Consider the following 15,275-nt stretch of genomic DNA (forward strand, 5'->3'; position numbering starts at 1 on the left):
ATCCTTAAAGGACAGAAAAGCTCAACCTTAAGAAGTTAAAGCAAAAAGCAAACAAAGTAAAAAACACATCACACTTGGTAAGCAGAAAGATCTCTGAAAGCATCTCCATTTTAGGTGGGTATGGCCATTTAATTAAAGAATTGAGCACATTCTATTGGCTGAGTGGGAATTATTTCTAAGGAGCCAAAACACATTTATTGATTCCTTCACTTTAGCCTATTCCTGCAGAGAAACATCTCTCCAAATATAAATCTTGTTTACTGACATCTTTCTCTAAAGAGCATACCTTTGCTTCAGCACATGAAATCAATCTGAATGCAGTCATCTCAACTCCCTTTTAACTCTTTGGGTTACAGAGAAACAAACAAAAGTGTCATAAAAGCATTTCAAAGAACTTCTGCCAAGAAAGCCACCTCCCAAACAGACTGCAGTTTTTGCTGCTCTGAGTAGGAAATGGAAAGGCTGGGCCAAATTGTCAACACAGAACAAAGTGGGATTACAAATCCCGTCTTTTATCTTGCAACACACACACACACACACACCACACACACAGGCACACACACAATATTTGGGTTATCTTTATTTAGCCTTTTAGTGGCAAGCTTCCCAATCACTTGAAAGCAATCAAAGGGCAATAATTAACATACATTTACTTTCCTATAGAAAAAACGATAGCAAGCTGTGACATCGCTAAGGTAACTATGCATTTGTGGGTTACAGTTTATTCCCTTTTAAAGTTTCATGGCATTGTGCCTTGAATAGGAGGTATATCATTAAAGAATGTTTAGCTGGTACCTCTAGGTTTTCATCTAATGACTTAGAACAGTCAGCTTTTACTTAAATACAAAGATACCCTCTCTCTCCTGTGGCATTTACACACATAAACACACACACACATACACACACACAAGATAAAACAAAGCGGGAAGAATTTGTTGGTGCAAAATGAGAAATCGAGTCCTTGCCTGGCTCAGGTGCTTGCTATTATAAACTATGACTAAGAGACATGAATTTCTCTATGATGCAACTCTCAAGAGAGGCAGCATTTTCTCCAGGCCTCTCTTAAACCAGCTCACTCGCCAGTGACTAATGCTCTCTAGAGCTGCCCCGTGCTGCTCACATTTCATCAGCCAGCTTTGTCCTTGAGAGCTCTGCCTGGACCATAAAAGCTCCCAAACCTGTTGAGGACAGCCCGGAAAGATCAGTGAAAAGCTAACCATGCCCTTGCCAGCACCGAGAGCCATCTTTTGAGCTTCCCACTGCATTTATTAACTCAGTGATAGGTGCACTTAATGACCATTTGAAGAATAAGTTTTTACTCCTCTCTGAAAGATAAAGTCCTGACAATTACATAAAAAATAAGAGTAAATCAGGTCACACTGTGACCACCCTGTGTCAACTTAGAAGTAGAAACAAAATTGACAACATGTTGGGTGAAGCCACAATTAACTGGAATCTTCCATTAACTATTTTCTGCACCTTTAAAAGAGAAAAAAATGTCAGACTCATCATCTGCATCAAGGACTTAATTTATAAAACAAACAAACAAACAAAAAAAACCACCATAAAATAACGTCTGGTTAATGGATGTTAAGTCCAACATCTTATATATATAATGTCAGTTGATCTATAATTTTGAGCTTGAAGCCTTGTAATATTCTTAGGCAAAAAGAAATTTAGGATGAAATTATGTTCAGTAAATCTTTTCTGCAATAGAGTAAAAGCATTTTAGAAATAACTCCAATAAAGAATGAAACAAAAGTTTTGAGGGTTAACTTTGAATTATTTAAAGAAACTAAATGCATTCCACTGTCCAAATATGCTGGCAATGGCTGAAAAAAGTCTTCCAGACATGGATGTTCCAAGACCAAACGTTTTCAGAACAAATGTGCCACCACCAGAAAGGTACTTACAGTTATCAGACTGGAAATCTGGGACAAACTGTTCATCATCAGGAACTTGTGCTGGAAAAGAGATTTTTATTTTAGACATTTAAGTTTTATTACAAAACGCAGTAAAATGTTTTATATGGAAAATCGGACAGCCAAGAAACTTGCCTTCAGCTAACCAAGCCTCTTGAAGTTGACTGAGATCCTGAAACAACTCTGGAATTGAAAACAGAAGACACCAGAATGAGAACTCCTGTGCTAGGGAGAACACGGAGGATGAGTCTACATGCGGCTCTCACAGGGGGCCATTTGAAGAAGCCACAAACCAAAGGGAAAGCTTTACTACCTTCAGAATCATGGGCCAGATCTGTGTCCAAAAACTTCCTCTTTCTGTCAATCACAGGCCGCCCTCTACATTCCTCTGAGCGAGATTTCTGAAAGAGGCCAAAAGACAGTGAAGGCTCAAGGGTAATAAAGGGGTCAAAGGGGGTTGTGCCACTAAACCAATGAGGAGAAGACTCATATTCTAAGAGGGAGAACAAAACAAACCAAAGCCACATAAACTTACCCCTGGGACCATAAAAGGGACTTGCTGATCATAAAACCCATCCATGGTGCTTCCAATGCCTTGAATATCACTTTGAAAGGTTTCAGCATTGAGTAATTTCTGGGGGGAAAGGGGTCCTCCTGTAATAGGAATTTGGGAGATTTTTAACTGAGAGGGAGCAAAGAAGAGAAATGAAGTAATTTTTACTGCTCTTTCTTTAGGACCTGTGCAAAATCGCTACCTTTCTCTAAGGTACTTAAAGCCCACTCAGAGTGTAAGCTTTACAGACTAAAGGTGTGCTTGATTAAGGGCATCAGAAGTTCATAGTGACTTAGTGTCATATCCATTTACCTAGCCCTCCTGCCCTCTCTCTCTAATCATAAGTTTGCTACTATCTGTTCCCTATAAAAACGAAAACCAAAACCCCTTATTTTCATTATAAAAGGGTGATTTCAAGATTCTCTCCAATAGAAGATTCTCCAGAGCATTTGTAATGTTAGGTCTTTTTTTTTTTTTTTAAGAGATAATTTAATTTTTGACAGTACAGTGACAGGAAGTAGAGAAAATGGGTTTAAGCATTCCAAATTATTGGCAATTAAGAATTTGACATACATAGTGTTTCTAAAAGTAGTTTGTAGGTCAGTGGTAAGACACCATATATAGTTCCAGGAATATATCGATCAGAGATATACTTATCTTCACACAACACTCTTTTAAAACCTAATTCTTCTGTTCAAACAGACAAACGGTCTGTATTGTCACAAATATTCCTATGGCAACTTACAGAGATATCTGTGCTATCAACAACTTCTAAAATAAATAAAATAGCCATGAAAAGTAATGGATCAAGGAAACTAAATTCCATCACACAGACTTTAAATGCATCTCTACCACAGATCTTAAAAAAAACATTAAAAGCAAAAGATCCATGTAAAGAAAATTCAGTTTGTTTCTTACAGGGAAGTAATTTTCCCCAAACTTGCCCCCCCCCCAATTAAACTTGTTCCGGCACTGTCAAGTCTTGGGGCTGGGAAGAGAGGTTGAGGGTCAAATGGAAAGGAGGGAATGCTTTCTAATTTGGGAGGAATAAAGTAACAACTTTAGGAAGGTACCATTTTCCTGAACCCTTTGTTTCATTCTCCAAATAGAAATGCAGTTAAATCAACAAAATGGAGAAAACAGTAATTTCATTTATCCCCAGCTCTAAACAAAGCAAACTGCTTAAGGATAATTCTTTTGTTTACCCTGCATACAAATTTTAAATAGGGAACTTTTTCTCAGTGGGCAATTCCACGCAACTTGTTTTTCTTAAGTGAGCAGGATACAAGAAAACCCTTCGTGGTCAACCTCCTTTCAGCACTCTCGCCCAACTAGTCAGAAATTTTCAAAGTCAAAGAGAAAGAGAGAGAGGAGCAAAACTGCACACAGTCCATAATTTCCTAGAAAAACATGCCCGCTAGCTTGCCTGCATGCCTTCCAAACAGCGCTAAACGTTCAGAATAAAGCCTCTTTCTCAAATGTCATCAACCCGTATACAAAATCTGAGAAACGTCGGCAGTGAGTTGAGGGCCATGAAAATGAGTCCTCTGTAGACTTCAAAATCTGTCCGATTAAATCGTGACCTTAGAAATTCTGTCAGTGTCTATGGGGGAAAGGGACAACGGGGAAGAGATCGGAGGGGGGGCCATATTTCCGAGCCTCATGATGAAATACGTTGCAAAACACTTCACCACGAAGAGCAAAAATACCTTTTAAAAATGAAATAAAAGAAAGAAGCTGCCATACGCGAACCAGAAAGAGGCATAGAGGATTTTTAAAGCAGCTCTCAGAGTTCAAGGGCTAGGAAAATCTTGTTTAAAGTATAATTTTTTTTAAAGCCTTAAGGGAGTTTAAACCACTTCCTTTGTGGTCCCCCCTTCCCGGTGCCCCCAGGAAAAGTTTAACGCGGTGCAGCGGCGCGATCGAGGCCCCTCCCCCGCGGCGCGCAGCGGGCCTGGTTTTATGAATGGGAGAGCGAGCCGCGGCCGCCACATCAGGTAAAGGGCTGTAACTGGATCCCTAGCGCTGGGCCCCATTCACAAAACAAGACACACTTCCACCCAATTCCCAGCCTTCCCCATTCATGAAAACTCCTTCAGATGCGCCCCCGCCCCCACTTCCAACGCACGCCCAGCCTCCGACGCAGGCCCCTCACCCCCAGAGATTTCAGAAGAAAGCTCAATGCTTCATTCACAAAAAGGGAAAGAAAAAAAAAAAAAACCGCAGGGAGCAGCGAGCCAACGAAAAGAAACCCGCTTCATTCATAAAGTCATCCACATTCATAAAACCGAGCTGCGGCGCCGGGCGCTACCAACCACCCCCAACCTCCAAACATCTCTCTTTGGCACTCCTCAACCAGGAGTTCGGTTCCCTAGAGCTCTCCTCTCCTCTGAAAATGCGGACAGATCGCTAATCCAGTGAGAGGCTCCAGCATCTCTCCATCTCCCCACCCTCCGCACCCGTTTTTTCCCCTACTAGCCCCAGGCCGCTGCTCTGATGCTCCCCGACTTCTCGAGAACCGCGATGCAGCCTGACGCCCTCAGGCTGCTGGGGTGGGAGTTGGGGGATTGAGTGTCCACTTCCCACAATCTGAAACTTGCAAGGCCTGCATAAGTTCCTGGCCAACCCCCAATCCCTCAGGCTGCACATGCCTGTGTCACTTAACCCCTCCTGGTGCTTTGGGGGGGCATCACCTCTCAAATATTCCCCTTCAAGCTGCTTCCCGCCCCCTCCTCCCCACTGCAAAGCTCCGCCGGGCGTCTCTTCTCGCGAGCCTCCAAGGCTCCTCCGGGCTCTCAGACCTCCAGAGACTGTAAAGCCCCGCAACTCCGCGTCCCTCCCCCCCCATCCCCACCCGAGAGCCCCCGCACCTCACGCCCGGGCGCGCCTCCCCGCGACGTGCGGAAACCCGCTCTCCGAGCGCTCCGGAACCGTTAGCTACCCGCACCCTACGCCTCCCAAGAACCGAACCGGACCCGGCCACGAGAGCAGGGGGCGGCCAGCCGGGGGGGGGGGGGTACCTCAGTCCAGATAGAAAGTGCACCCGGACTTTGAGGATTCTGAATCAGCCAGTGAACTCTTGCGGGCTGAGCCCTTCGGACCGGCTCCTGAACACCCCTTCCGATGCCCTCCTGCCTCCTCGACGCCCCCTCACCTGAGGCAGCCGCTCTCCTCCGGTTGCAGCGGCCCCGGGGCGCAGGCGCGCTCACGCACGCGCGCACCGCGCCTGGGCGCCTGGGCGAATGGCTGGGCCGAACCGCTCGGGGAACGCTGAACCGCTCCGCGCACCAGCGGCTGGACTCTGCGCCGCAGCTGCCAACCAGGCTGGAGCGCTGGCCCGGCCCCCCGGGGCCTGCTGCTCCGCCTGCCACCATTGGCCCGCGGTCCTAGCTCAGCCTGGTTCTCATTGGCCCGAGGCCGCTCCTGCGCCTGTCCATCACGTCTTGTTTACCCTGTCTGCGGGCAAATCCAGCCAAGCCGCCCCATCCACTCCAGCCCCCATTGGTCAATATCGCTTTCCTCTCCACCCCCTCAGGGGTCTGTTTTACATAATTTATGCACCGGGGGCCATTGGCCAATCAGCACAGGCTTGTTTATATAATGAATGTAAGGACGTTTTTCATTCATAAAAAACGCGACCTGAGGGGGAAGCTTAGCTGAGTCAGTGAAGCACTTAAAGGGGCCGAAGCCGCGGAGAGTCGCCTTTACTTCCCTCCCCGCAGCTCTCCCAACTTTTCACCGAGGCATGGCTCTTCCCCGTCTCCATTCACCCCTATTACCCCACCCCCACGCCCCGCCCCGCAACGCCACCGCCAGGATGGGCCACTGGGCGCCAGACGTTCGCAGCTGCAGCACCAAGCAAAGTTATCATTTTAGAATTCAGGCGAGAGGAATTCGTCATTCCACCCAGAGAGAAACTCGCTGACCGACCTGGGCGTTCGGCCCACAGAAACACAGAAAACGGAAACCGAGCCCTCTAATCTTAGTTACCTTTAAGAGAGGCCTTAATTTCCTTTAACCAGGTTTCCAGTGGGGAAGAATAAGCAGTATCTCCCTTTAAAATCTGAGCTCTCAAACAGATTTTGGTTACTATTTTATCCTGGCGGGCCTAAGGCCCAAACAAATTCCGTTTGCTCCCCCTGTTTAATTGCAGTTTACAACCTCCGCCAGAATAGGTTCTGGACCCGAGATGAGATGAGAGAGGGTCGGAGCTCAAAGAAATCCTCTCCGGGGATGGCACCAACCAGTCAACCGACCTAGAAACGTAAATCCCTCCGAAACGGGCCTGCAGAGTTAGACCGCCTGCCTCCCTTCCGGGACTGCTTGTTTTCCATTTAAGTGTTGAATGCAAGATGGTGCATTTGCGAATTAGATCCCGTGCAGCTGGGAACGGCGAGAAGCTACTCTGCCTGCCAAACGATCGGGCACTAGCTGCAATTGCTGAGATTCTTAACAGGGTGTTCCAGGAAACAAATAAATAAGCAAACCTCTCCCCACTCTGCCCCCTCTACCCGCTCCTGTGAAGGCGGGGCAGCTCTCTGCGCTCCCCAGGATGTTGGGGTGCCCTGCCATTCACCCCGCGTGCCCGTGGTAGGGAGGAAAGACGCCAAATGTTAGGAGAGAGCCCCTAGTGAAGGGGGTAGCCAACTGTGGGGCTACCACCACCCCTGCCTGGGGAATGCAATGTGGATGTTGAGGGGAAAAAATTTTTTTTAAGTCAAAATTTGCCCACCTTCTTTTCGGCTTCCATTTGTGTATCTTAAAGAAAGAAGCCACTTGGTTTGTCATTTATAGCCCAAGAAATGTTGGGGTTCACCAAAGGAACCTGGAGTACCCTGCTTGAGTCCTGGACCCAGCACTGGTCCTTCGTGAGCCGTTGGCTTTTGCAAGAGACTCGGGGAACATGAGTTGATGGGTGGGAAGGTGCTCTGAACTTTAAACAAGCAGTTCCATGATACTTAATTTCCTAATAGAGCATTTTGCTTCTGACGCCAGCTCAAGGACAGTTTTTCCCTTAGTGCCTCTCTTCATTCCCCAGATAGTACCGTTTCTGTTTGGTGGCTGGAGATTTTAACCCAGTCCTGCTGTGCTGCCACTGGGTTGCTACCAGCCCTGAGGGCTTTTTCTCTCCAGCTAGACTCCCAGCCCAGGTTAGCTCCCAACCACTTCCTCCCCTAAGGCAGGCAGGCCCCAGAGTCCCTATGTGAGAGAAATAGCATGTGCCTCTGTTGCTCAGCAAACCACCAGGAAATAGCATTTGAACCCCAAATGATGGAGGACAGAACAGGTTGACACCATAGGGAAACAGATTTTAGCTTAGTGTAGCATGAGGAAGGACTTTGGGATGTTTGGAGTGGCCAGTGAAGGAACACTCCCACTGGTAATGAGTGTCCTGCCACAGGACGCATTTATGCAGAAAGATTTAAGGATAGAGCAGAGGGACCACTGCAGTGGGTGGGATAGATGCATGCAGAGAATTGTTCTAGCTCTAAGAGTCTGATTCTGGAATTTGGAGCTTGTGTTGGAGAGGGAGGTCCTTGGGCCCAGGCACCGTATCTGCAGTGTGAAATGTGATGGTATAACTCATGATGACCAACCTTGGCAGGCTGACTCCTGGGCACAGAGTCGGTTCCTTTTTGTTTAGTGTTTCTGATGTCTTTTCTCCACACCTCTTCCTTCTTTTTTTCTGCCTCTCCTTCTTGGTGACTTATGTCCTCTGCTCCCATCCCTATTCCACTCCCCCATCTTCTCTTGTTATCTTTGCTTTATAAGAGTTCCTTAACTCTTAGGGGGGTGCCCGGGTGGCTCAGTCGGTTAGGGCTCTTGATTTCGGCTCGGGTCATGATCTCAGGGTGGTGGGATCAAGCCCTGCATCAGGCTCCGTGCTCAGTGCAGAGTCTGCTTGTCCCTCTCCCTCTGCTCCTCACCACCCCCCACTCACTCTCTCTCTCTCAAATAAATAAATAAAATCTTTTAAAAAGAGTTAAGTGTCAGTATTTAGAAGTTCTTTATCTAGTACATTGAGTCTTTCCTCCTTAGAACATTACTTACAGCATATGTTCTAATGTACAATTTCTTCTCTTCCAGGAGAGTAACAGGACTGGAAAAGATAACAAAAAGAGTGACCAGCCCTCTGGAACATTCATCTAGGGTCAACCTAGCTTTTGTTCTCCAGTGGTAGCCAAACTCACTTAATTACAACAGGATAACTTGCACCTTGTTCTTCAATGTGCAGTGTGTCTTCAGGGAAACAACATGGAAAAATGGAAAAACAAGTCCCTTGCCCCAAGCCTGAAAACATCTGTTCCCTTAGAGGACAGCTCTTAAAATTTTCCCTAAAATCCCCAAAGCAGTTTAAAGTGTAAAGCAGGCAACTCTGCCTCCAGCCGATCACCAAGATGGCGGTGGGAAATGTGGCCGTGTCCTGCTCTCGGTCCCTCACCTTGAGAAACTGCCTCCCATTCCGCTATTAGAACTGTTGTGGTGAGTGTAGCCCTGGGTGGAGGCTGGAGTGTGGGCTACATGGTCCCTTCTGGTATAATATGGAGGAAGGGACTTGAGGGCAATGGCAAAAAGGTAAGGAAATGTTTGTTCGTTTGCTTGTTTTGTCTTCAAGGGAGAGATAAAGAACTCTATTTGGCTAGCACCTCTTCCTTTCTCAAATTCAGGAGTAAATACCCTAAAAATGGAAGAGAGAAAAGAAAATATTTTAGATTCAATGTCTCTTTAAACAAACAGGGGCCATATTGCCTTCAGGGTTCCTTATAGCCAGGGAATAATAACAGCTGACATTTACTGAGTGCTTAATATGAGCCAGACACTTTCCCAAACCCTTCGCATGTGTTAAGCACATTTAGTCCCAACAACCGTCCTCTGAGGGAGGTACAATTATTACCACCTCCACTTTTCACAGATGAGGAATTTTCAGTCCGGGAAGGTTCCATAAATCACTCCAGGTCACAGAGCCAGCACCCAGTGAGAGGGAGAGTGTACCTAAGGGGGCCCCTCCGGAGCCCGCCAGTCCCCACTCTGCTGGGCCGCCTCAGCCCCAGGGAAGGAAGCTGCAGGACCACAGCCAGCGATGAAAGAGTACCTCACTGCCGCAGGCCGGTTAGGGGATTTGCTTGTACTAAGCCACTTGACCTTCCTAACAGCCCTGTGATGTCCACACCATTCCTATGCCGGTTTTACAGATGAGGAAGCTGAGGCACAGAGAGGTTAGGGAATTTGTCTAAGATCTAAGAGTAGGAGTGGGGAGTCAGGAGCTGAAAGCAGCTCTTGAATGGAGTCCTTGCTCTGAAACACTTCACCCTGAAGTCTCCGTTCTGGCTGTTTTCCCTCTGTGCCTTTCCCTCATTTGCCTTCGGGGCTCTTATTGGCCACTCCCTCGGAAGTCCTGGTGCTTCCTTGGGAACTCGCTCCAGCAACTCCCACCTGACTTATGAATGACTCTCCTGGGCCAAAAAGACTTGGTCTTCAGTGAAGCCACTTTGAGAAAGAGAATGGAAATTTCGTTCACTGAGCATCACCTAGACGCCAAGCTCCATGATAGACGCTTCAGGTACATTGTCTTGGTTGATAGTCCCAATCCTCTTCAGAGGGAGCAACGATACCCAATTTGCAGCTGTGAAAACTGAGGGTCAAAGCGAGAGGTTAACAAACACGTCTGAGGTGTCATAGTGAGGAAGGAACAAGCCAGGCCTCTGACCCACGGGCCTAGTGGGAACTTACTCCTCTCCTGGTCCATTTCCTAAGCTTGAGGACATCCTCTGTCCTGCCTCCTTCTCTTAACTTTCAATTCTTAGATTGTAGAAAACATCTACTCTCCAGGAAACCTGGGGGCACATGTCATGTTTACATACCTGATGGCTGAGGGATTTCTTCCTTGAGCCCAAAACCTTAAGAAGAAAAAAACAGTAGAGTGAAAGTCTTCGGAAACTTCCTAGGCCTCCCATGGCCTCCAGGAAGGAGTCAGCTCTGCAGTGGGCTCTCCACTGTGTACGCGTGCCCCTGCTGTCTCTCCCGAGCCTCCTGGGCCCTCGGGTCGGACCAGTCACAGCCCCACATCCTGCTCTACCTCCCAGGCCCAAGAAGGAGCCCCCCAGCCTGCTGGAATCTGGGGGAGGGGGGCATCCCGAGTCTTACCTTTCAAGTTTTCTGGCTCCTGTACCACATCAGTGTGTCAGTCAGAACTTGTCCGTATGTTAAGAACATGCCTCTCCAGCAGCCCTTCACAGCTACTGTAATTTTTTGCTTCTGATCCGCCAAGGGAAAGCCACCAACCAAGCGAGTTTGAATTGGGCGTAGAGAAAGGGTCCGTGGGTTCTGGGTGAGAGCCACAGGGCCCCCTCCAATGAGGAAGTGGATGAACTTGAATGTGTCGACTTGTTAAAATCTATTTTGGGGGCGCCTGGGTGGCTCAGTTGGTTAAGCGACTGCCTTCGGCTCAGGTCATGATCCTGGAGTCCCGGGATTGAGTCCCGCATTGGGCTCCCTGCTCGGCGAGGAGCCTGCTTCTCCCTCTAAACCCTCCCCCCTCTCATGTACTCTCTCTCTCTCATTCTCGCTCTCTCAAATAAATAAATAAATCTTTAAAAAAAAAAAATCTATTTTGACCACTCAGAGTCCTCTTTTTGCTTCCCTTCTGCCATTAGTGGAGAGTTCCTTGTGGCCAGGGGTTGACACTTACTGCGACATTCCCAGTTCAGCCCCCCACGTATGAGTAGCAGGCTCAGAATTTGCCCGCCTCGGGCTCTGCAAGGCCTCGCTTTGGCATCACCCCTTGGGCCCGCTGGAACAGCAGGCTGGTGGGGCTGGAATGTGGATTCTCTCAGGGGCCTGCTTCAGCGTGGCAGCTGTAGAGCGGGTGGTAAGGAGGGTGGTCCTTTCAGCTCTTGGCTTGGCTTGTTAAGCACCCACCTCTGCTTCAGCTCTGTCAGGCCTGTGGAGGGGGCTGCATTTAGTTTGAGTTGGACAAAGGAAAGATCAGGCACGGCCACTGGTAAGGGAGCCCCCAGGTGAAATGTCCCATCCGTGGATTTGATCATATGACTTCAACTGGGCATCTGGCCTATCCCTTCAACCTGAGGCAGTCCTTCCCCTTTATTACCATACGGAGCCAAACAATCAGAGTGTTTAAAAACAGGTAACGTCCCCTTCTGTCTCTCCTCCACCATGATTCTTGCTAGTAGTCTGTCCCCTGCCCCTTACCTCTGGGACATAAGGCAGCTTCTATTTAAACCAGAGCCTGCCTAAAAACCTCTCCTCATCCCTGCCCCTCTCCCTTCTCCATATTCTCTCCCATTAAGTAGCCAAATTACATAAGCAAAACTGCAAAATATGAGAACAGCTTCCCATCCCAGGAAAGCTCGGACTTCTCTGCCCCATGGAAGGGGCTCCAGTCCTCTGTCTGTTCCTCCTTGCACGTGGGGTCTTCCTCGGGGCAGGACACAGGTGCTCATACAGTTTGGCTCCCATCTCTGTGGTCCCATCGCTGAATGTCTAGGAGGCTGGAAGGTCGACATCTTGCTCTTAAGAGAGATTATCAGCTTGAGGTAAGGGCATGCTCGGACATCTCAACTGTGACCTATTTTGTGTGTTTGTTTACTTTTTACTGAAGCATATATACAGGCAAGTATACAAATCGTAAGTGTAGAACTCGATGAATTTTCACAAAGCAAACACCTCTGTGGATCTAGACCCAGATCACAAGACAGAACGTTATCAGCTCCCTGCTCCCAAAAGACCTCCTCATGCCCCCTTCTACTCATTGACTCCCTCTCCCCACTCCCCACAAAGGTAGCCACCATCCTGGCTTCTACTCTTATAGATCAATATTGCCTATTTCTCTTTTTTATAGATGGGATTGTATAGTACAAACTCTTCTGCGTCCGGTTTCTTTTCTTTACTATATTTGGAAGAGTCATTCATTTTGTAGTGTGTAGCTGTGTTTCATTCAGTCTTTGCTGCATAGTTTCCCATCGTATGAATATATTACAGCTGATTGATCCATTTTACTGCTCGTGGACATTCGTGCAGTTTCTAGTTTTTGCTATTACTATTGACACGGCTATGAATATTCTAGTGAGACTGTAGGTATTAACCTAGTCTGAATCGGTTCATTTAAAATGTGGTCATAAGAGGCACCTGGCTGGCTCAGTCAGAAGGGCATGCAACTCTAGATGTCGGGGTTGTGAGTTGGGTACAGAGATTACTTAAAAATAAATTAAAAACTTAAAAAAAATTTTTTAAATGTAGTCATAAGATTCATTTTCGTGTCTTAGTTCTTTGAAAAGTGACAGAGACTCATGACAAAAATTCTCAACATCCCAGAAAGGTGTGGAAAACAAAAGCCCCTTCATCACTTCCTTTACCCGTAATCCAGAATCATGCTCTATTAACAGTGTCTTGTATATCAGTCTAGATATTTTCTACTGCTCAGACAATCATATCTAAGGATACGCTTCATACCCTTAAAAAACTCCATAAACTGGATTTTATTACACTCCATTTCTGCCCCTGCCTCTCCCCGCTGAGCGTTACAGAGTCCGGGCAATCAGTGGATGCCGGGGAAGGTGAATGGCCTATCCCTCCTGTCAGACGCGAACCTGGGCTATCACTTTGAATGCGCTCTTATTAAGGTAAGACATGGGAGTTTATGCAGCAGGAACTTCCATTTCTACTTCCTTACACATTTCTTGAGGGGCTGGTGTCCCCCGCGTGGAGCTTGTCTGAGAAGAGCTCCCAGCCTGGTGGGAGGTGGGTGCAAGGCACAGAACAAATAGCTACGATATGAAGTTTACAGGCGTGGTAACAGGGGCCCGTAAATGGGTTCTGAGAGTACAAAGGAAGGAGCAGTGAGTACTTCCTGTTAGGGTCAAGGGAGGCATCAGAGAGAGTTGACATTTGGGCCAGCTGGAATGTTTAATTACTAGGACTTGGCTGGGCAGAGCAAGAAGGGAAAGGCCTTCCAGGCAGAAGGAAGGACCCTCACAGACATAGCGAGGCTGGGCAGTAACTGGCATGTTCAGGGACTGGCCATTGCTTCTGTGTGGCTAGACCACTGGATGGAAGGATGGTGACTGGAGACAGGAGATGACTGAGACAGGGTGAAATAGGGATTGGGGAGATAAGATATCAGGGGTCTTATACAGTCATTACGGGGGTGATCATCCACATTTTGGAATTGTGGGCTACATCTCTTAGGTGCTTAAAAACGAAAGGCCGAAAGACACGGAGTGATTGCTTCCAACATCACCTCCTCCGAAATACCCTTGATTAAAGTATTGATCACATTGTTCCTGTGTTTGTGTTGTCCACGGGACAAACTCCTCTCATAGGGACCCCCTTGTATGCTTGTCTGAATTGCCCAGCCCAGAACACAGCACCTGCATTTAGCAGGAGGTCACCAAAGGATGAATGAGTATGTGAATGAACAGCAAGTGATTTTGACTGCCTGGCAAAACTGCTTGAGAAAGGGGGTGGCTGGGTGAGCGTCTCTTGGTGGATTTGTTTTTAGGCACGCCCAGCTTCTGCCTGCCCACATGGTGGGAGAGGAATGAGGAGCTGGTGACCTTAGCCTCTGGACCAGCTCAGGCTGTCTGCTGAGGGAAGTGCTTCATTTCCTTAGCAACACTACCTGCGCCCAACATGGGGCTTCAGTTCAGCCAGACTGGGGGTGGCATGGAGCTTGGTGAAACCCTCCAGCCTCACCTCTGCCTTTGGCAACCCAGGGGGAGTTCATACTGCACTAAAATGCCCACATCTTCCATTTCCATTTTGGAAATCTGGGCCTTGCTCAGAAAAAGGGGATCAGCCTCCTCATTGACTCCTTCGACCTAGATCCTCCCCTGCAGACAGCCCCTTAGCCACTGGGCTGGTGACATGAAACAGGTTGGAAGAACCCCTTTCCCTTTCTCCTCAGTCTGCCTGGCCTTCCTAAGTGCGGCCGGCTCTCTGGAAGAGACCCCCACCCCCACCCCTGAGGGCCCCCTTCAGGCAGGCCAGAAAAATCAGCATTTCCACCTGACCTTCGAGGAATTTTTTTTTACCAGGTAGCACCCTGGGTGGGGGAATTTTCCATGCCTTTTGACTTAACTGCCCTTGCAATCTTTCCTCGTTCCTGCTGCTCTTTTCTGCATACCTAATTGCTTTGTCTATTTATCTGGGTTTCATCTGGACCTTCCCACTTAGGAATGTTCATTTTGTACCTGGAAACTGATCCCAGGGCCTGTTCCGACAGGGTCGTCTCAACCACAGTAGAACATAAATGCTAAATATGGTCTTCCTCTTCCTCCCTATGTATTAGACTGCCTTCCATGTGGAGATGTAATTTTTCATTCCAGGATCCGTGTTTTACCCTTTCCAACCCACACATTGCCAAAAGCATGCGGGCAGCATTCATTTACAACTCTGTGTATACCGTGCAGATGTAAATGGTTGTGAGGTAATCCATCAGGTAATAATGGTAATTGCTCTGTATAGACTCACGTCTGGAAGAAGCTCTTTGTTTATTAAAAAATCTTCAGTGGGCTAGATTACCTCTCCAGCTTCCCAGACTCACTGTCTTCTCTTGCAGTTACTAAGTTATACCTGCCCTCCCTTGTGTGGTGAACAGAGGGAACAGAGGGGGAATTTGGAGCCAAAGCCCCAGTTCATACTTCAGCGCCATCGCTATTAATTATGTGACTCTTGGTTCAGGCCACTTCACTTCTCCGCATGTGAGTCTCCTGTCGAAAAAATGGGAATAATAACAGAGTAGTTTGACTGTTCAGTGAGATTGGGTGTGAAGGTGTTCAGTG

General features: G+C 47.6%; 1 protein-coding gene across 1 annotated transcript in view; it reads right to left on the reverse strand.

Annotated features, from left to right (window-relative positions):
* The window catches only part of ETV5 (ETS variant transcription factor 5), a 59,122-nt gene extending 53,332 nt beyond the window's left edge, over nt 1-5,790 (reverse strand). Inside the window, exons 1-5 of the mRNA XM_034999768.1 lie at nt 5,630-5,790; nt 2,458-2,576; nt 2,236-2,323; nt 2,058-2,105; nt 1,914-1,964 (exon numbers count right to left, since the gene is read on the reverse strand). Of these exons, the coding sequence (XP_034855659.1) occupies nt 1,914-1,964; nt 2,058-2,105; nt 2,236-2,323; nt 2,458-2,502 (232 nt within the window). The 5' untranslated portion in view covers nt 2,503-2,576; nt 5,630-5,790. The remainder of the gene's footprint in view (nt 1-1,913; nt 1,965-2,057; nt 2,106-2,235; nt 2,324-2,457; nt 2,577-5,629) is intronic.
* Nucleotides 5,791-15,275: the final 9,485 nt, after the last annotated feature.

Source organism: Mirounga leonina, unplaced genomic scaffold (genome assembly GCF_011800145.1).
Source record: "Mirounga leonina isolate KUSES-001 unplaced genomic scaffold, KU_Mleo_1.0 Mir_115, whole genome shotgun sequence".
Classification (NCBI taxonomy): Eukaryota; Metazoa; Chordata; class Mammalia; order Carnivora; family Phocidae; genus Mirounga; species Mirounga leonina.